General features: G+C 40.5%; 1 protein-coding gene across 10 annotated transcripts in view; it reads left to right on the plus strand.

The window, feature by feature from the left end:
• fnbp1b (formin binding protein 1b) overlaps positions 1-20872 on the plus strand; it is a 209427-nt gene that overhangs the window by 79961 nt on the left and 108594 nt on the right. For all 10 annotated transcript variants that reach the window (XM_087998315.1, XM_087998316.1, XM_087998318.1 and 7 more), the window contains 4 exons: positions 10223-10279; positions 11359-11506; positions 17775-17837; positions 18796-18900. In XM_087998315.1, the coding sequence (XP_087854441.1) occupies positions 10223-10279; positions 11359-11506; positions 17775-17837; positions 18796-18900 (373 nt within the window). The remainder of the gene's footprint in view (positions 1-10222; positions 10280-11358; positions 11507-17774; positions 17838-18795; positions 18901-20872) is intronic.

A 20872-nucleotide genomic window follows, 5' to 3' on the forward strand; every position in this document is an offset into this window, starting at 1 on the left:
AGAGCCCTAGGTCTTTGAGTTTGGTTTGGTTTGGTTGGAGTTATAGTGTTGAATGCGGAGCTATAGTCAATGAGTAGGAGCCTGATGTAGGTATCCTTGTCATCCATCTGTTCCAAGGATGAGTATAAGACGAGGGAGATGGCATCTGCCAGGGACCTATTATGATGGAAGGTGAATTGCAAGGGATCAGGGCAATCTGGAAGGCTAGACTTGACTATAAGCCATGACTAACCTCTTGAAGTCTTGTCTTGCATTTTCACAAATTGCTTCTTCAATGAGAATTTAAGATTAACAGCATTCCTGACTTAAATTGATTTTCAGTATTACCAGAAAGGCAGGCAGCTTGTCATTATTGCCAGAGTTGAACAGTCAAAGGGACTAATATATTTCTGTACAGCAATGTGCTGTAAAGAACCCACAGCATATGTCAGCAGATTACATGGCAAACCCACTACATGTGCTTCAACCAAATTGCCATAGCTGAAAGTCAACAGGGACCAGTACTTAGTCAAATGAAGAGGGACTGCGGTAAGTCAGGAGTTGTCATACCAATCAGTAAAAGGCATCATTTGATCTCGGTACAGGGAGTTTGCTGCAATCAGTCAAGTGCTTGCTGCACGCAGAGTCTGGGACTCCAAGACCATACAGTCCAAGGATTGGGTCACAGTCTTTCACATGAAGCCCTATCAGTTTGGGAATAACAAATTGGCTATCATTTACAGAGCTGAGGAAACATGATTCCTGTAGCTGAACCACACTCAGTTGGATATGTTCTCATAAGTGAATCCAAAGCTGGGTGATAGTCAGTCCTAGAGGTTTGGGCAGTAAATATGAAGTGTGATTATCAGGGTCATCCATGCTGTGTAATGGAAAGTGGGAAACTCAAATCTGAGATGAGAAAAAGTGCTGGAGAAACTCAATAGCCTGGCAGCAGCTGTGGCGAGAGGAACAGTGTCAATGTGTTGAGTCCAGCATGATGTCTTCGGAACTCAGTGTTTGTTTCTCAGATTTTGAGCATCTGCAGCATTTTTTTTTCTTTTGACAAATCTGGGATGTGATTCATTATGCTATAACACTGAGGGAGATGATGACAATGAAGGTGGGCACCTCCAAGTAGAAGGGTGAGATCTGATATCGAATTGGAGGGCACAGAGTACTTCAAGAGTGGAACTTTCCCAAGTCCCTTCCTCCCTGGATTCAGTGGGTGTGTAGTGGTTATCAATAGTAGCCATGGCATTGCAGTGAACCAAGGGCGAAGGAGGAATAGTGACTATTACATTTTTTTAGGAAAAGTTCAGCAAATCATTGATGTCTGCAGCCAATTATCTGCTTGCAGATGGGCTGCTGGGTTTCCTTACATTGAGTATCTTATTAGCTCTAAAGTAATTTGGAAATCCCACATTATGAAAAGCATGTTATAAATTAAGTTAATTCTTATTGTACGGATAGTATTTTGCTCTTATCTGGGGGAATTCCAAGGGTGGTGAGGGAATTTATTCATTATTCAAGATAATTAAACTAAAATCTTAATTATAAACCCCATGTATTTGAGAAAGTGTTTAAATTTTCATTAGGATGGGAAAATGAACTTATTTTTAAATAACAACACTTAAGGTTCATGAATGCTCATGTATTTCTGTCTGAAGATATTTATATTGAAACAAAATGAACATAGATGAAGTTTGTGCATTCTCATGTTCTTCCCATTCGATCAATGTAATCGTACATACTCTGCAGGAACATGTATGCTTTGTGTAAAAAAATTGATCCAACTTCAAATATATCATTTCATGGTGACATTGTCAGAGTGAATGCTGATCATTCTAGAGAAGCAACTAGAGTCGGTTTGCAGTCCTTACCAAGTATTGTTGATGCTTGTCTGAACCTTTTAAATCAGTGACCTGTGATTCAGTATAATTTGTTGAAAGTTTATGGACACTAGTAGGTTTTTGATTTTACTGAGAAACGCCTACTTATTTAATATCTGATTGGAAGCCAGCTATGCAATGCTACCAATATTTTGATAATTGGTTGTTAATTTTGGGCGCTGTTATTGGAGTATGTGCAATTCCGAATATAGAAGACTGAATTCCATGTACTGGCTAAGGGCATTTATATTGGTAAAAGAGGTTTTTCAATACCCCAAGAAGGAGGAGATCATTCAGCTGTTTGGGCACACTCCATCATTCAACAAGGTCATTGTTGAACTGTACCTTAACTCCCATTTCTGCATCTTTTGCTCAATTTTCTTTGATATCCGTCCCTCTCAAAAATCTATCTTTTAATCTTAAAATTTCCCATGATGTAAAATTTACTTTTTGGGGAAACAGATTCAAGACTTCTACTATCTGTGGTGTGAAAAAATGTTTCTTAATTTTTCTCTTACTATGAAAATTAAATTCGGGTCATTTGTGTCCTCTTTTTCTTGATTCCCCCATTTAAAAACAAGTTCATCTCCCCTGCCAATCTTTTAAAACATTTTAAACAGTTTGATCAAATCTGCCCTCAAAGTTGTAATTTAGTGTAATCTAAATCAAATTGTAATCTGACCTTCCAGGCCTCAGTATCTTTTGATGAATTTTGATAACTTTGTTTCAGAGATGCTGCATCCAGTGTCCATTATTGAACACTGTACTCCACATGGGGTTCAGACCAAAGGCTGGAAACAACTCTCTTCCTTCATCCATGTCCATAATAAATATGATGCAAAGATGAGAAGTCAAAATCAAACTCTGGAGAACAACATCTGTTGCATCCAATAACCACAGTGCAGCAAGAAAGCACAACATTATTTTTCACAATATGCTGACTGCAATCCATTGTATGACAGCCCCCAACTGGATATCACCACCTGCTCTTCTGACTCCTCCACTGTTTTTCATTTTTATTCACTTAGGGAAGTGGTCATCGCTGGCTGGACAGCATTTGTTGTCCATCCCAAGTTGCTCTTGAGAAGATGGTGGTGAGTGCTATCTTGTACCGCTATAACCCACATGCTGTAGGTTGACCCACAATGCCTTGGGGAGGGAATTCCAGGATTTTGACCGAGCATCATGGAAATATATCACCATTCCTTCAAAATCAGGATGGTGAGTGGTGTGTAAGGGGATTTCCTGGTGGTGATGTCCCCATCTATCTGCTGCCTTCTAAATGGAAGTGGTTGTGGGTTTGGAAGGTGCTTCTGAGGATCTTTGGTGAATTTCTGCAGTGCATATCGTAGATAGTATATACTGCTGCTACTGTGTGTCAGTCTTGGAAGGAATGGATCCTTCTGGACGTGGTCCTAATCAGGTGCCTGCTTTGACCTGGATGGTGTCAAGCTTCTTGTTGGAACTGCACCAATCCAGGCAAGTAGGGAGTGTTCCTTGTAGATAGGCAGGCTTCGGGCTACCAGGAGGAGAGTTACTCATCACCGTATTCCTAGCCAATGACCCGCCACTGTGTTTAAGTGGTGAATCCATTTGAGTTTCTGGTCAGTGGTAGCACTCAATGTTGATGATCGGTGATTCAGTCATGGTAACACCACTGAATTTCAAGGATTGGTTGTTATGTTGTCTCTTACTGGTGATGGTCATAGCTTGGCATTTGTGTAGTGCAAATGTTACTTGCCACTTGTCAGTCCAAGCTTAGATATTGTCCAGATTGTGTTGCATTTGAACATGGACTGCTTCAGCATCTGAGCATTTGTGAATGGCGCTAAACATCCCCACTTTTGGCCTTATGATGGAGGGAAAGTCATTGATGAAGCAGCCGAAGATGGTGGGCCTAGGACACTATCTTGAGGAACTCCTGCAGAAATATCCTGGATCTGAGATGACTGACTTATAGCAAACTCAGCCGTTTTCCTATGTGTCAGCTTTGACTGCAATGAGCAAAGAGTTTGCCCCGATTCCCACTGATTCCAATTTTGTTAGAACTCTTTGATGCCATTTGATCGAATGTGGCCTTGATGTCAAGGGCTATCACTCTTGCCTCACCTCTGGAATTAAACTCTTTCTTTCATGTTTGAATCAAGGCTGTAATGACATAAGGAGCTGAGTGCCCTGGTAAAACTCAAACTGCATGACTGAGCAGGTTATTGGTGAGCTAATGCTGCTTGGTAGCATCTTCCGTTACTTTCTCAGTGATTGAGAGAAGACTGATAGGATAATAATTGGCTGGGTTGGATTTGTCATGCATTTCGTGCACAAGACATACCTGGGCAATTTTCCATACTGTTGGATATTTGCCAGTTTTGTAGATGTAATAGAAAAGCTTGGTTAGGAGAGTGGCAAGTTCTTTGTAGTATCTAATGCTTCTCATTTCTTGATATCACATGAAACGAATGGAATGTTTGAATCCTGGTGTCTCAATGTTGGGGACTACTGGAGGGGCTGAGATGGATCATCCACCTGGTGCTTATGGCTGAAAATTGTTGCGAATGCTTTAGCCTTTTTGCACTTGTGTTGGGCGCTTCCATTATTGAAGATGGGGTTATTTGTGGAGCTGCCTCCTTAAGTGAGTGCTTGATTGTTCTCCACTATCCACAATTAGATGTGGCAGGACTGTAGAGCTTAGATCTAATCTGTTGATTGTGGGATTGCTCAGCTCAGTGTATCACTAGTCACCAGTCACAAAAAGTAGTCCTGTTTGGTAGCTTCACCGGGTAGGGAAGTAGATGGTAACATCTTGCAAAATGTCCATATTACAGAGGAGGAAGTGCTGGATGTCTTGAAACGCATAAAAGTGGATAAATCCCCAGGACCTGATCAGGTGTACCTGAGAACTCTGGGAAGCTAGAAAAGTGATTGCTGGGCCTCTTGCTGAGATATTTGTATCATCGATAATCACAGGTGAGGTGCTGGAGGTTGGCTAATGTGATGCCACTGTTTTAGAAGGGTGTTAAGGACAAGCCAGGGAACTATAGACCAGTGAGCCTGATGTCAGTGGTGGGCAGGTTGTTGGAGGGAATCCTGAGGGACAGGATGTACATGTATTTGGAAAGGCAAGGACTGATTAGGGTTAGTCCACATGGTTTTGTGTGTGGGAAATCATGTCTCTCAAACTTGATTTGAGTTTTTTGAGGAAGTAACAAAGAAGATTGATGAGGGCAGAGCGGTAGATATGGACTTCAGTAAGGCATTCAACAAGGTTCCCCATGGGAGACTGATTAGCAAGGTTAGATCTCAAGGGATACAGGTAGAACTAGCCATTTGGATACAGAACTGACTCAAAGGTAGAAGGCAGAGGATGGTGGTGGAGGGTTGTTTTTCAGACTGGAGGCCTGTGACCAGTGAGTGCCACAAGGATCGGTGCTGGATCCTCTACTTTTTGTCATTTACATAAATGATTTGCATGCGAGCATAAGAGGTACAGTTAGTAAGTTTGCAGATGACACCAAAATTGGAGGTGTAGTGGACAGTGAAGCGGGTTACCTCCGATTATAACAGGATCTGGACCAGATGGGCCAATGGGTTAACAAGTGGCAGATGGAGTTTAATTCAGATAAATGCAAGGTGCTGCATTTTGGGAAAGCAAATCTTAGCAGAACTTATACACTTAATGGTAAGGACCTAGGGAGTGTTGCTGAACAAAGAGACCTTGGAGTGCAGGTTCATAGCTCCTTGAAAGTGGAATCACAGGTAGGTAGGATAGGGAAGAAGGCGTTTGGTATGTTTTCTTTTATTGGTCAGAGTATTGAGTATAGGAGTCGGGAAGTCATGTTGCGGCTGTACAGGACATTGGTTAGGCCACTGTTGGAATATTGCGTGCAGTTCTGGTCTCCTTCCTATCGGAAAGATGTTGTGAAACTTGAAAGGGTTCAGAAAAGATTTATAAGGATGTTGCCAGGGTTGAAGGATTTGAGCTATAAGGAGAGGCTGAACAGGCTGGGGCTGTTTTCCGTGAAGCGTCGGAGGCTGAGGGGTGACCTTATAGAGGTTTACAAAATTATGAGGGGCATGGATAGGGTAAATAGGCAAAGTCTTTTCCCTGAGCTGGGGGAGTTCAGAAGTAGAGGGCATAGGTTTAGGGTGAGAGGGGAAATATATCAAAGAGACCGAAGGGGCACATTTTTCACGCAGAGGGTGGTACGTGTATGGAATGAGCTGCCAGAGGAAGTGGTGGAGGCTGGTACAACTGCAACATTTAAGAGGCATTTGGATGGATATATGAATAGGAAGGGTTTGGAGGGATATGGGCCAGGTGCTGGCAGGTGGGACTAGATTGAGTTGGGATATCTGGTCTGCATGGATGCGTTGGACCGAAGGGTCTATTTCCATGCTGTACATCTCTGTGACACTTCATTTTCAAGTATGCCTGGTGGTGCTTCTGGCAGGCTGTCCTGCATTCTCCATTGAACCAATGTTATTTCCCTGACTGGACAGTGATGGTTTAGTGCAGGATTTGTGCATCTCAAGGTGGAGATTGTGCGAGAGTACAATTCCGATGTTGAGGGCCCACAGTGCCTCTTGGATGCCCAGTCTTGAATTGCTAAATCTATCCCCTTTTGCACTCGTAGTGCCACACAACATGTTGGAAAGCATTCTCAATGTGAAGGTAGGACTTTACATAGAACATTACAGCGCAGTGCAGGCCCTTCAGCCCTCGATGTTGCGCCGCCCTGTCATACTAATCTGAAGCCCATCCCACCTACACTATTCTATGTACGTCCATATGCCTGTCCAATGACGATTTAAATGCACTTAAACTTGGCGAATCTACTACTGTTGCAGGCAAAGCATTCTATACCCTTACTACTCTCTGAGTGAAGAAACTACCTCTGACATCTGTCTTGTACCTATCTCCCCTCACTTTAAAGTTGTGTCCCCTCGTGTTTGCCATCCCCATACTTGGAAAAAGGCTCTCCCTGAACTCCGGAACTCAATCCCTCTATTAATAAAGGCCAAAACATTGTGTGCCTTCTTAACAACCCTGTCAATCTGGGTGGCAACTTTCAGGGATCTGTGTAAGTGGACACAGAGATCTCTCTGCTCATTTGCACTCCCAAGAATCTTATCATTAGCCCAGTACTTTGCATTCTGATTACTCCGTCCAAAGTGTATCACCTCACACTTGTCCACATTAAACTCCATTTGTCACCTCTCAGCCCAGCTCTGCATCCTATCTATGTCTCTCTGCAACCTACTACATCCTTCGTCACTATCCACAACTCCACCGACATTAGTGTCGTCCGCAAATTTACTAACCCACCCTTCTAAGCCCTCATCCAGGTCATTTATAAAAATGACAAACAGCAGTGGACCCGACACTGACCCTTGCGGTACGCCGCTAGTAACTGGACACCAAGATGAACATGTTCCATCAACTACAACCCTTTGTTTTCTTTCAGCAAGCCAATTACTGATCCAAACTGCTATGTCTCCCACAATCCCATTCCTCCGCATTTTGTATGATAACCTGTGTGGGGAACCTTATCGAACGTCTTGCTGAAATCCATATGCACCACATCAACCTGTTTACTCTCCTCTACCTGTTTGGTCACTTTGTCAAAAAACTCACTAAGATTCGTTAGGCACGACCTACCCTTCACAAAACCGTGCTGACTGTCCCGGATCAGATTATTCTTTTCTAAATTGTTATAAATCCTATCTCTTATAACCTTCAACTGAAGTGAGACTCACTGGTCTGTAATTACCAGGGTTGTCTCTACTACCCTTTTTGAACAAGGGAACATTTTGCTATCCTCCAGTCCTCAGGCACTATTCCTGTAGACAATGATGGTTTGAAGATCAATGCCAAAGGCTCGGCAATCTCTTCCCAGAAGATCCTAGGATAGATCCCATCAGGCCCAGGGGACTTGTCTATTTTCACACTCTGCAGTATTTCTAATACCTCTTCCTTGTGAACTTCAATCTCTTCTAGTCTAGATGCGAGTATCTCTGTATCTTCCTCGCCAACATTTTCATTTTCTATAGTGAACACTGTCGAAAAATATTTATTTAGTGCTTCCCCTATCTCCTCCGACTCCACACACAACTTCCCACTATTATCCTTGATTGGCTGTAATCTAAGTCTCGTCATTCTTTTATTCCTGACATACCTATGGAAAGCCTGATCCTATCCGCCAACAACTTCTCATGTCTCCTCCTGGCTCTTCTGAGCTCTCTTTTTAGGTCTCTCCTGACTTCCTTGTAACCCTCAAGCGCCCTAACTGTATTTTCACATTTTGTCCTAACATAAGCCGCCTCCTTCTTAACCAGGGATTCCACTTCCATATTAAACCACGGCTCACGTGTTCTACATCTTTCTCCCTGCCTGACTGGTGCATACTTATCTAGGACACACAGGAGCTTTTCCTTGAGTAAGCTCCACATTTTTAATGTGCTCATCCCCTGCATTTTCCTTCCCCATTCTACGCTTCCTAAATCTTTCCTAATTGCATCGTAATTTCCCTTCCCCCAGTTGGAACTCTTGCTCGGTGGATTACACCTATCCCTTTCCATCACTAAAGTAAACCTGACAGAATTGTGACTCCAAAGTGCTCACTTACTTCCAAATCTAACACCTGGCCAGGCTCATTACCCGTACTAAATCTAAAGTGGCTTCGCCCCTTGTAGGCCTGTCTCCATACTGTGTCAGGAAGCCTTCCTGCACACACTGGACAAAAACTGACCCATCTATAGTACTCGTACTGTAGTGATCCCAGTCAATATTTGGATAGTTGAAGTCCTCCATGACAAGTACCCTGCCTTTCTTACTCCTATCGCGAATCATCTTTGCTATCCTTTCCTCTACATCTCTGGGACTATTCGGAGGCCTATAGAAAACTCCCAGCACGGTGACTTCTCCTTTCCTGCTTCTAACCTCAGCCCATACTACCTCAGTTAACGAGTCCCCAAACATCCTTTCTACAACTGTAATATTGTCCCTGATCAACAATGCCATACCTCCCCCTCTTTTACCATCTTCTCTTGACAAGGATTGTGCATTGGTCACTCTTACAGATACATTCATGGCCAGATGCATCTGCAGCCAGCAGATTGGTAAGGATGAGCAGATGCAGTCTAACAGCAAGTCTTTTATGACCCGACCAGTTCAGTTAACAGTGCAGCTACTGAGCCACTCTTGATGGTGGACATTGAAATCCCCCACCCAGAGTACATTTTCTGCCCCTGCCACCCTCTGTGCTGACTCCATGTGTTGTCAAACTTTATTAGGCAATGGAGGATGGTAATCAGCAGGAAGTTTCCTTGCCCATATTTAACCTGACTTCTCTGGGCCCAGAGTCCACTTTGAATACTCTGAAGGCAACTCATTCCCAGCCGTATACCACTGTGTCTTTAACTCTGCTGCATCTATCTTGCCAGTAGAACAGGATATATCCAGAATGATGTTGCTGGTTTCTAAGATATTGTCTGCCATACTCACTGAATCATCTTAGAATCTCTACAGTGTGGAAACAGACACTTTGGCCCAACAACTCCACACCAATCCTTCAAAACGTACCCCACCAAAACGCCTTCCCTACCCTTTTATCCTAGATTTACTCAACTAATGCACATATCTCTGAACATTATGGGCAATTTAGCATGGCCAATTCACCTAACTTGCACGTCTTTGGACTGTGGGAGAAAACTGGAGCATGCAGAGGACACGGGGAAAATGTGCAAACTACAGACAATTGCCTGGCTTTGGAATCGAACCCGCGACCCTGGCGTTGTGAGGCAGCAGTGCTAACCACTGTGCCACTGTGCCAACAATGTCAGGCTGTTGCTAATCAGTCTGTGAACCAGCTTTCCCAATTTTGGTAGTACCCCAGCCGTTAGTAAAGAAGATTTCAGAGTTGACAGGGCTGTTTTTACCAGGTGAAAGTGAGGACTGCAGATGCTGGAGATTCGAGTCAAGATTAGAGTGGTGCTGGAAATGCACAGCAGGTCAGGCGGCATCCGAGGAGCAGGAAATTCGACGTTTTAGGCAAGAGCCCTTCGTCAGGACTGAGGCTGGAAGCCTCTGGGCTGGATAGATAAATGGGAGGGGGTGGGGCGGGGGAGAAGGTAGCTGGGAGTGCAAAAGATGGATGGAGGAAGGGGTAAAGGAGCAGAAACTTCCTCTAATAAAATATTGGGAAAACAGAAGTCAGTATTTTCAGTCTTAAGCTCTTGATGGAAAGGAACTTTGGAACAAATTTATTTACTAACTGAGCAGTTACTCATGTCTTACAAAGTTTAATTTTAAAAAAAAGTTCTTTGAATTAATGTATCTTATTTGAATTACATTTCAGGAATCTTTCAAAGAAGTATCAGCCAAAAAAGAACTCCAGAGAAGAGGAAGAACAGAGGTGATTGTCCTTTTAATTAATTAAAATAATAGCACAAGCCATGAATTGTTAACTGCAGCAAAAATACCAGACACCGTTTTGCATACAAAAATAGAAATTGCTGGAAAGGCTCAGAAGGTCTTCCAGCAGTTGTGGAGAGAAATCAGAGTTAACGTTTCGGATTCAGTGATCCTCAGAAAGATAGTGTTGAGTTATTCTTCAGTACTTTAACTTTCTTCGTTTATAAATGATCATGCAAGTCAGTTGTGTTTTCAAATTAGCAGAAACAGATACTTAAGATTTTTCCAAAATTACTGTGACCTAGCAGTCTTCTGAAATAGCACACAATTTTAAATTACAGAATTTGGCAAATATAATGTTGACACCTTCTGATGATGGCGGAGATGGACAGTAAATAATCTAAAATACATTTAAACCTGATTATTCTAATGCTTTGCTTAGCATCTTGTTATACAGTAGGGGTGTTAGTAGTATGAGAATAATAACCTGTGAAATGATAAATGGTTAGAGGTTAGGGGAAAATGCATGAAAGTGGTGGAGATAAAATGACACTGCTTATTTCTTTCACCATAGCTTGGTTTCTATATATTTTCTCATGCAAATCTGCTGATGGCTCTTTACTATTAACCAAGAAAATGAACAAAGGTTGCCCATTTCTTTACACCACAAATTAAAAACTAATAATCCAGGAATATTCTAAATAGATGTATTATGTTTATTTTTGTTTGAAATTAATTGATGCATGTGCTATTTGGATGATATACAAATTCTCCAACACTGTACATTGATTTTTTTTTATTGCGTTATTTATTGTAAGCCGATTTCTGTTTTGAAGTGTTGCTTTTATGTATCAATTGTTAAAGTGTTGTCAGAAGAATTTATTAATGTTAGTCTCTGTTTGTATTTTAGAAAATTTACAAAATCAACACATCCAATTTTTGGAAGTTCAAGATAAATTTTGGAAGTTGTTTGCTTCTAGATTTGATATATCTTAACCATCTGACTTTTGATTTAAGAATTTTAGAATTGAATCTTTAAGAAAATGCAAGTAGCATATCACTGAATACATTATTTTGCAGATACACATCATGTCAAGCATTTCTAGCCATTTTGAATGAAATGAACGACTATGCAGGCCAGCATGAGGTGATTGCTGAGAACATGAGCGGGCTAATATTTGCTGAGCTGTCACGCTACATCCAGGAACTCAAGCAAGAACGGAAATTGGTAACTTCTGTGTATTGGCCATTTGTGTTTATTACTGCTGTTAATGCAAAGGTTTGAGCTCCTAACAAAGCTCTATTTGTAGACTTTTACACATCACCTCTATCATTTCGAACTGACACAACTGACACTAAACTATACTGGGAAAAAAAAATCAGTCCTCCAACAGACATGATGACTGTTAGAACTGTCTGACTTAAAACCTCCATAAAGCTTTAACTAGCATTCAATTTGACATTTGAAGTCAAAGTGGAAATCTCAGAAATTTTAATTGGTTTTAGAGCCCCTTGTCTGGCATGGGGATAGAGACTAAGAGGGCACTCAATATTTGTGATACAAATAATAAATTAGTAACTTCAGTTTAAATTGCTAAAAGTGAGGATAGGGTTAGATTTTGTTGCAAGAACAAAACACTCAATGTCATGATAGAACAGTTACATGCAAAGTTAAGATGCCTCTGCTGTAGCAAAGGAATATGTGCAAACTTTAAGCTGAAATGTGTAAGATTTCCAGCCCCACTTAGTCTCTTTCCATTTCCCATGCTGCACTCTTAAGTGCTATGAGCATGGGTATTTCATATTGTGCATTAGTTTTGTGATTCAGTTATAATTTCATGTCCAGGCAGTCAAACTCAGTCAAGACTAAATCCAGTTGAGACTAGCTTGAGAAACAAATAATATTCTATTTCTTGAGAATATTTCAAATTGTGATCAGAATGGTATTAAACTCCAGGACTTTGACAGGATGTTGGAAAGGGTGGATAATTGACAGATGGAATTTAATGGAGAGAAGTAAGAAGGAATTCACTTCGGTAAGCAGAAGGCGTTAGGCAATATTAAATAATAGGTATTATTCTTACAGGGGTGCAGAAACAAACCTGGAGGCATGTACTCATAATTGATTGATTGAAGCTGGCAGAACAGATTGAAAGAGCAGCGAGCAAAGCACAAAGGATTCTAGCCTTATAAATAGGGAAATAGAGCAAAAAAGTCAAGGAAGTTAAACCACTAGTTTTGCCTAAACTGGAATATTCTGTCCCTTATTAGGGGCCAAACTTCAGGGATGATCTGAAGCTGTTAGAAAGAGAGCAGGATAGACTGGAGTATGGTTCCAGTGATGAGCAATTTCATTTACATCAATTGAAAAGACTTGGGTTGCCCTCCTTGGAGGGGATGAGGAGATTTGGATGCATTCAACATCGTGAGGGTCTGGACAAAGCAGAAGTTGTTTGCATTGGGAAGATTAAGAACCAGACACTATTTAAAGGTTAATGGCAAAAGAATCAGACATGGTCATTGGTGGACAAATAACAGTCAGTAAAAACAGAAGGAATAACCTATTTATGCAGTGAGCAGTTACTCCATAGAATGCATTCCTGAAAGTGTGACAGTGGCAGATACAATTGTTGATTTTAAAAGGGACCTGCTTTATTGTCTGAAGAGGCATGCTTTGGATGGCTACAAGAGAGGGGTTGAGATTAGATTCTCTACACTATGGAAATAGGCCATTTTGTCCAACAAGTCCATACAAACCCTCTGAAGAGTAACTCATCTAGACCCATCCACTACTCTACATTTACCCCTGACTAATGCACCTAATACTCTGTGCAATTTAGCATGGCCAGTTCACCTGCCCTGCACATCTTTGGATTGTGGGAGGAAACCCAACGCTGACACGAGGGAAATGTGCAAACTCAACACAGACAGTCGCCTGTGGTGGGAATTGAACCCAGATCCCTGGCGCTGTGAGGCAGCAGTGCTGACCACTGAGCCATCATGCTGCTCGAGTGTTGTAACTATGTAATGATCTGGGCAGAATTCTAACAAGCTGGTGATAAATTTATTGTGTCTGAGGCACATACCTGAACATATAGACACACAAGCGCATGCACATTACTATCAGCAGATTTAAAAATGATCAAATTCATTAGTTTTTTTCTGATGTGAAATTATTCAAATTATAGCTACAAAAATGCACAGTTTCATTTTTCATGCAATCAAGAATTACCTTTTAGAGTTACATATCCTCAGCACTGCTGTTCTACAAAACAAATTGAGGGAATTCTAAGAAGTGATGGGATGTTTCGAAGTTCACAGTGATCTGATATTAAAATTAGCATTTGTTTGAATTTGAAAGTTCTAGGGTATTTGTACTTAGAAAATTATTGAGTTAATTTGCCTACAGCTCTTTACAGATAATCTCTCTGCTTGTCTCAAAGCTACCACCAAGCTCCAGTTGCCTTCTCTGAGAATTTGCACAGATAAACACAGTTATACAGCCGTATCAACACTGTCAATTTCTCCAACTCTGATCCTTTATGCATCCTCCTCACCTTACCTAACTGTTGACAATAAACTAGGCCCAATATTTCATCTTGCCTCTCCATCTACCACCCTCTAAGACCTTCCTGAATAGAGTGTAAAAGAGCAATGATGGTCCATGAATCAAGTTATCTGCACATTATAATGATGTTCACATTGCTACAATGTTTCACAGCTTGGTATTAGAGTCAGGAGATAAGGTCCAGTAGCTTTACCACAAAGTATCCTTCTATCAGTGAGCCTTGTTATAATGATAGTTGTATTTACTGGCATGACTACTTATTTAATGTTCACTGTTATCCATGGACAGCACGGTGACTCAGTGAACAATATGAATTCGCAGAGAACAAATTACATGTAACAGTTGTTGAATATCAGATGTTTAATATTGGTGAGAGAATCCAGGCCCAATTGTCGAGTTAGAGTTTTATTCCTACTCATCACTCCAACAACACAGGTTGCCTGTTTCCTATCGCTCCAGTATCACAGCTTACTACTTCCTTATATATATTTGTAGATCTTTTTAATCAAACCCTACAGATATTTATATACAGATTGGCCACATGTCAGGAGCAGATGCAACTTGAATCTGGCCCAGAGGTAGAGACATTCCTTCTGTGCTACAAGTAACAATGCCTTAGAGGGGGCATTCGTGAAATGTGTACGATAATATGGTTTTCTGGATGAATGCATTGAGGAACTAACTAGAGAACAGGCTGTCCTAGAGTGCTATTGTTTAATGAGAAAGGAGTAATTAGCAATCTGGCTGTGCAAGACCTCTTGGGAAAGAGTGACCATAATATGATAGAATTCTTCCTCAAAATGGAGAGTGATGTAGGTGGTCCTGAGATGAGGGGCCTGAATCTAAATCGAGGAAACTACAATGATACGAAGAGTGAACTGGTGATGTTAAATTAGAAAATGCTACTTAAAGAGATGATGGTGATCAGGTGATGGCAAATATTTAAAGAATGCATGGAGGAACACAACAATTGTTCATTCCTGTCTGGCATAAAAATAAAACTGGCCTGACCATGGGAAATTAGGGATATTATTAGATGCTAAGAAGGAGCATAGAAGTCGGCCAAAAAAGCATCAAACCTGAGGATTGGTAATAGTTTAGATTCCAGGAGAGGAAGACAAAAGGACTGATTAAAGATGGAAAACAGAGTAAATTAAAGTGCATGGGATTGAGGGTCGAACTGGTTGGCAAGCAGGAAACAAAGAATCGGTATAAAGGAGTCATTTTCCGAGTGGCAGGCAATCACTGGTGGATACAGTGGACATAAATGCTTGGATACCAGCTATTCACAATGCATGTTAATGATTTTGCTGAGGGAATTAAATGTAATATCATCAAGTTTGCAGGTGAAACAAAGCTGGATGGGAGTGTGAACTGTGAAGAGGATATCGGTATGATTTGGGCAAGTTGACTGAGTGTGTAAATACCTGGTAGATGAAGTATAATGCAGATAAATGTAAAGTTATTCACTTGGCTACCAAAAACAGGAAAGCACATTATTACCTGACTGACAATAGATTGGGAAAGGCGATGCTTGGGTGTCCTTGTACTCCGGTCACTGAAAGTAAGCATGCAGTGCATTAGATAGTGAAGGCACCAAACTTGCTGCAGTTATACAGGTCCTCAGTGAGACCACACATGGAATATTGTGTCTAGTTTGATTTCCTTATCTGAGGAAGGGTGTTTCTGACTATTGAGGGAGTGCACAAAAGGTTTGCCAGGTTGACATATGAAGAGAGACTGCATCGGTTTGGACAACGTTAACTGGAGTTTAGAAGAATGAAAGGGGATCTCATAAAAACCTATAAAATGCTAATGGGACTAGTGAGAGCAAATTCAGGAAAGATGTTCTGATGACTAGGATGTCCAAAACCAGGATCATAGTCTGAGGATATGGGTAGGCCATTTACGACTGAGATGAAGAGAAAGTTCTTCACCCAAAGAGTGATGAGCCCGTGGAATTCTCAGCTTCAACTGCTGTCTGTGGCAAAGTGCTGTCAAAAAAGGAGTTAGATATAGTTCTTAGAGTTAAATGGATCAAAGGGTAAGGGGCAAAAGTGGAAACGGAGTACTGAATTGGATGATCAGCCATGATAAAATTGAATGGCAGAGCAGGCTCAAAGGCCAAATTGCCTACTTCTCCTATTTTCTATGTTTCTATCAGCTTTAAAATGCAATATTAATCTTCAATCTTCCTTTTTTCAAACATTTTGTTGAGTGTTTATTAACCCATTGTGCCCACAATGACACATTATCAGCGCAGCAATCGGTGCTGCTACTGAATCTTTTTAAAGAAATTCTTCAAATATTTTTGCCGCCATCAATAAGAGCAAGCATTTCTATTGTTGGTGTACTTTGTTCTGGAAGCCACTGAATCTTCTACTTTGACTTATTGCAATGGGGCTAACATTTTCCAAGTAAGATTTCTGATATAATAGGGCACTCAAATGTATTCTGCCTGATACAATCCAATGTACTAAAAACCTCTAGAAGCCGACTTCTGTTTTTGAATTTTGCTTTAAGCGCATTTATGACTGTACTTTCAAATCCACACACCCCATTCAAAACAAACCGAAAAATGTGCATCATCAAAGTCTGAGCTGAGATGTCACCTTTTTAAAAATAAAACCTTAAGTTATCTCAAGAATGTGCATTCAAAGAAGTTCTGGATTTACATATTGATGAACCGAAACCTGCAACCCATCCTAAAAGACTTGACTACAATCCAGGCTTTTGCAGTATATACTTTCAGTTGGATAACACTGTGATCTTTTGCTATAAATTCTGTGTCTTATGGTCTTGTGCTCCACAACCACTTGATGAAGGAGCTGCACTCCAAAAGCAAGTGCTTCCAAATAAACCAGTTGGACTATAACCTGGTGTTGTGTGATTTTTAACTTTGTATGTCATGGTCTCCTGTCCAGACCCTTTGCTGCTGTACTTAACTCATCAATTTCTCCATTTGTTAGCCTCTTCTGGTAAATATTTGAAACTATCCTGGGTTTTTCCGCTCTTTTAGAATAAAGTATGTGTCTCTGAACTAAACTGGTTTAAAATGGCCTTGTATTATGTCTTAAGTCTTGATGGACTTTTTGAGACTTAGGCTTTAATGAAAGCCTTTGTGCCTGCGTAAATTTAAATGCTGAAAGAAAATTTTAAATTTGGGAACTAATCAATTATTATTGATGAACAATATCTTTGACCAAAAGTTAATTGACATTTGCAATATCTTCTATGCAATCAAAAGTTCTGCTGTTTATAACATTACCCAAATATATACTGCAAATTGTTGCATTTGGATGGCTGGTTTATGATGCAGAGTGATTCCAAAAGCGTGGGTTCATTTCCTATGCTGGCTGAGGTTACTGTAAGGGCTGTCATTCTCAACCTCTCCCTTGCCTGAGGCGTAGTGACCCTCTGGTTAAACCACCACCAATTCTTTTTTGTGAGAGAGCAATCCTATGGCATGGTAAAACTAGCTATTTTACCTTTAAATGTTTTTCTCTGTTGCTTGAAGTAATGTATTTTGCTGACATTTGAGATCAAATCTCAACTACTTTAGAATATATTCAGATTCACGTTCTGCAATAATTTCCAGACTCTTATTTGTAAAGTAATAAATTAATAAAAGTTTTTAATGATGAAAAACAGGTTTTAATCCCTTTAACACTTTTGGAACCTGAAAGAAAATGCAAATAACTACTAAAAGCTTCATAAAATAATTTTTTTTTGCAAATGTATGTGCTGTAGACGTATTGGCATTATTTAAAAATAGTTTTTAAAATTAATTTTATCATCTGATATTCTCCTGAAAGGCGGTGTGGCATAGAATCATTGATGGAGTTCAGAAGGTGCATTTATCCATTGGTTAGTTTGGAACCAGAACATTTTTTTACAGAAATAATAATGAGTGGTGTTTCTCTTTCAGCATTTCCAAGAAGGAAGAAGGGCACAACAACATATAGAAAGTTGTTGGAAACAACTTGAGAATGTAAGTCTGATCCACAGTTTGCATGTAGTGCATATAGCTGCCTTGATTACAGGCAGTTATTGCTCCTGATTGTAAGCAAAAATGAACTTGTTTTATCGTATGCTACTGGCTTAAGAGTTAGGTTTAAAATCTTGAAGGGTTTGAAACTTAAGTAATAGTAATTTAACATAAAAAATTACTTAAGTTACTTAATTATTAAAATAAAAATGAAATGTTATGTCTGATGATTCTCATTCTTCTGGTCAGAACAGGCTATACTCAACAGGTAAAGGTGCCTGGATTTTGATGACAATGCTTTTATTCTTACTAGAATTGTGAGAAAGTGACTGTTGCAGATTTCAGTTTTTGTATTTAAAAAGTCACTTGCCATTTTTGAAAAGGAATGTATCCCTTCAATAATGATTTTTACACAGGAACTAAGACCTTGATTATTTAATTTTGCACTGTTTTAGTACTGCTAGCATTTGGAGGTGAAGCAGTTAAGAGCAATATGTTACAACTTTTTAAATAAAGAAATAATTTCATCAGCTTCCCATGGAGCTGTATGTGATTTGTCATGATTGGTGCATAACAATGCAGTTTTTCTTTTACAAAAGTATCATTGGGCATTTTCTGTTGGAATGTGTTTCGAGAAAATGGTTTTATTTAAATATTGTATGAATGACAAAAGTAACCAGCAATAATTTTAAAAGAGACTGGTTTTTGTCATTATTTCAGAGTTAACCAATGAAGAAGTGGAAGAAAATTGAGAAACCAGTTGGTCACACTGTAGTAAATAGACTATTCTTTACTTACCCCAATGTTTTGCAAGGCTGGCAAATGCACTGTTGGAGTCAAAACTGAAAAGCGTTTTTAATTTAAGTTGCTAGCTTTAAAGCCCTTTGCATACGTTGAAAGTTGGCAAGACTGTATTTAACTGGGATTGCTCCATTTAATTCTACAATCTGCTCTCTAATAGAGTAAAAGAAGATTTGAGCGAGATTGTAAGGAAGCAGAACGAGCTCAACAACATTTTGAAAAGATGGATAATGACCTGAATGTAACAAAGGCTGATGTGGAAAAGGTAAGTTGAAAGCAGCTAATAAATAGTTGAAAATTGATGTCATGTGACCGTTACACACCTTGTAGTTTAGAGTTTGTTTTGACATGACACTTTTTTTTAAGGCAGTCATGAATCTGGTGAAAATTTGCTTCAATTCTTTGTACTAACATGCAAAAGTACTGGTGGTGGTGGCAACATGTATCCAGGCCCTTGTCTGTCTTAATGTTGGAGGATGAGTGCTGGTAAGAGCCCTGGTGAGTTGTTGCTGTACATCTAGTGGAAAATACACACTGTTGCTAATGTACATCAGTGGTGGATGGACTGAACATTGAAAGTTTACTTGGTGTGCTGGGCTTCTTTGTTGTCAGTGGTGTTGAATTTCTTGCATGAATTTGGAGCTGCACTTATCCAGGCTACTGGACAGTATTTCATCATACTCCTGACTTCTAGCTTTTAGATGGTGAATAGGATTTGAGGAGTCAGGAGGTGACTTACTCACCAAAAAATTCCTCAGCTCTGACCTCTTGTAACCAAAATATTTAAATGGATGATATAGTTTATTCCCTGGTCAATGCTAACCCCCCCCCCCCCCCCCCCCCTCCCCGGTTGTTGATAGATTTAACAATGCTAATGAGAAGTAAGGGCAGAAATAGGCCAAATGTTTGGCCAATTGAGTCTGCTTTGCTGTTTAGTAAGATTGTTGCCGATCTGAAAATCTTCAACTCCACTTTCCTTCGAAATCCCCATGACCCTGGGTTCCTGAAATAACTTCACAGAGGCCAGTATCCCATGACCAAGTCACCCTTTATTTACACATGGAAAGTCCTTGACATTGATCCAGCTCCCTCAGAGCCAGTTCTGAATGAGCAGAACCTCTGACACTCCTGTTAGATCTGTCAGTCAGGGCTCCCTGACTGGACCCAGATTAACAGCCCCAACCAGGGAACTCATATTCTGAGGTCCACCTGACTGACCTCGTTACAATCACTACATCCCTTCCCCTCTGAATCAAAGTCATAGGCCTTTTGTAGCTATTCCTGAGGCATTTTAGCATCAGATCAAGTTCCTCCAACTTTGTTTCTGATAAAGGCAGCGAGTAACACACAGTAGCTTGCCTCTTGCGCCCGGAGCATCTAGGAAGAAATTCCATCTCTTCAGGTGGCATCTGTTGATGTGGTGACATCTGCCATGTCCATCTCATATTCAGAGGGTATCTTCAATATGTGAGGGAGAGGAAGAATGCACAGATACCAGAACTGTCGAAAAAGCTGTTGAGGAACTGGGTATGTTTCTCTCCTTGCGCGTTTTCAGGTTGCATATTGTCCATGTACTTGTTCAGGACCACCTACCCAAACATTGTACACCACCAGACCTGATCTCACATTGACCATGCCTCTTACTCTTACCCATGCAGGGCTGTTCCCATGGTTCTTACACCAAACTTTATTCCCTGAAGTAAACTGTCATTCTTGCTTAGAGGATTCTTGTGTCCAGCATTCTTGATGCTGTCCCCACCCCACAGGTCCAGAAAGAATAGATTTAGTTTGGTGTGGAGTCTTCTCCCCAATAACACCTCTGCTGAAGCTATCCCTGTAGTTGTATAAGGAGTGGTCCTAGAATCAAACCGGAACTGGGACAGTTTGGTGTCTAGTGAAGCTGTAGGCTGTTTGATTAAGCCTACCTTCAAATTTTGAATTGCTTTTTCTACCAGACTATTGAATGATGAATGGGACAGGGCTTCTTTATATTACGAATGATATTCGAATTTAGGAAATATTCACATTCCCTGCTGGTAAGTAAATTGCCCATTATCTTTCGGGAGTCTGTGTATGCAGTTTTTCTATAATTGTCCCCATGTTTGAATGAATTCTGTGCTCAACCAGGCACTTTGAGCAGGTGTCCTCAATGACTCAAAACATTTGAGCCCAGGGTTTACCTGACCATTCCCGTGAATGTGGGGGAAGCTGCTGGCAGTAATTTTTGTTCTTATTGG

Source organism: Chiloscyllium plagiosum, unplaced genomic scaffold (assembly GCF_037043375.1).
Source record: "Chiloscyllium plagiosum isolate Xiang-an unplaced genomic scaffold, Cpla_swu_hap1 HiC_scaffold_21, whole genome shotgun sequence".
Taxonomy (NCBI): domain Eukaryota; kingdom Metazoa; phylum Chordata; class Chondrichthyes; order Orectolobiformes; family Hemiscylliidae; genus Chiloscyllium; species Chiloscyllium plagiosum.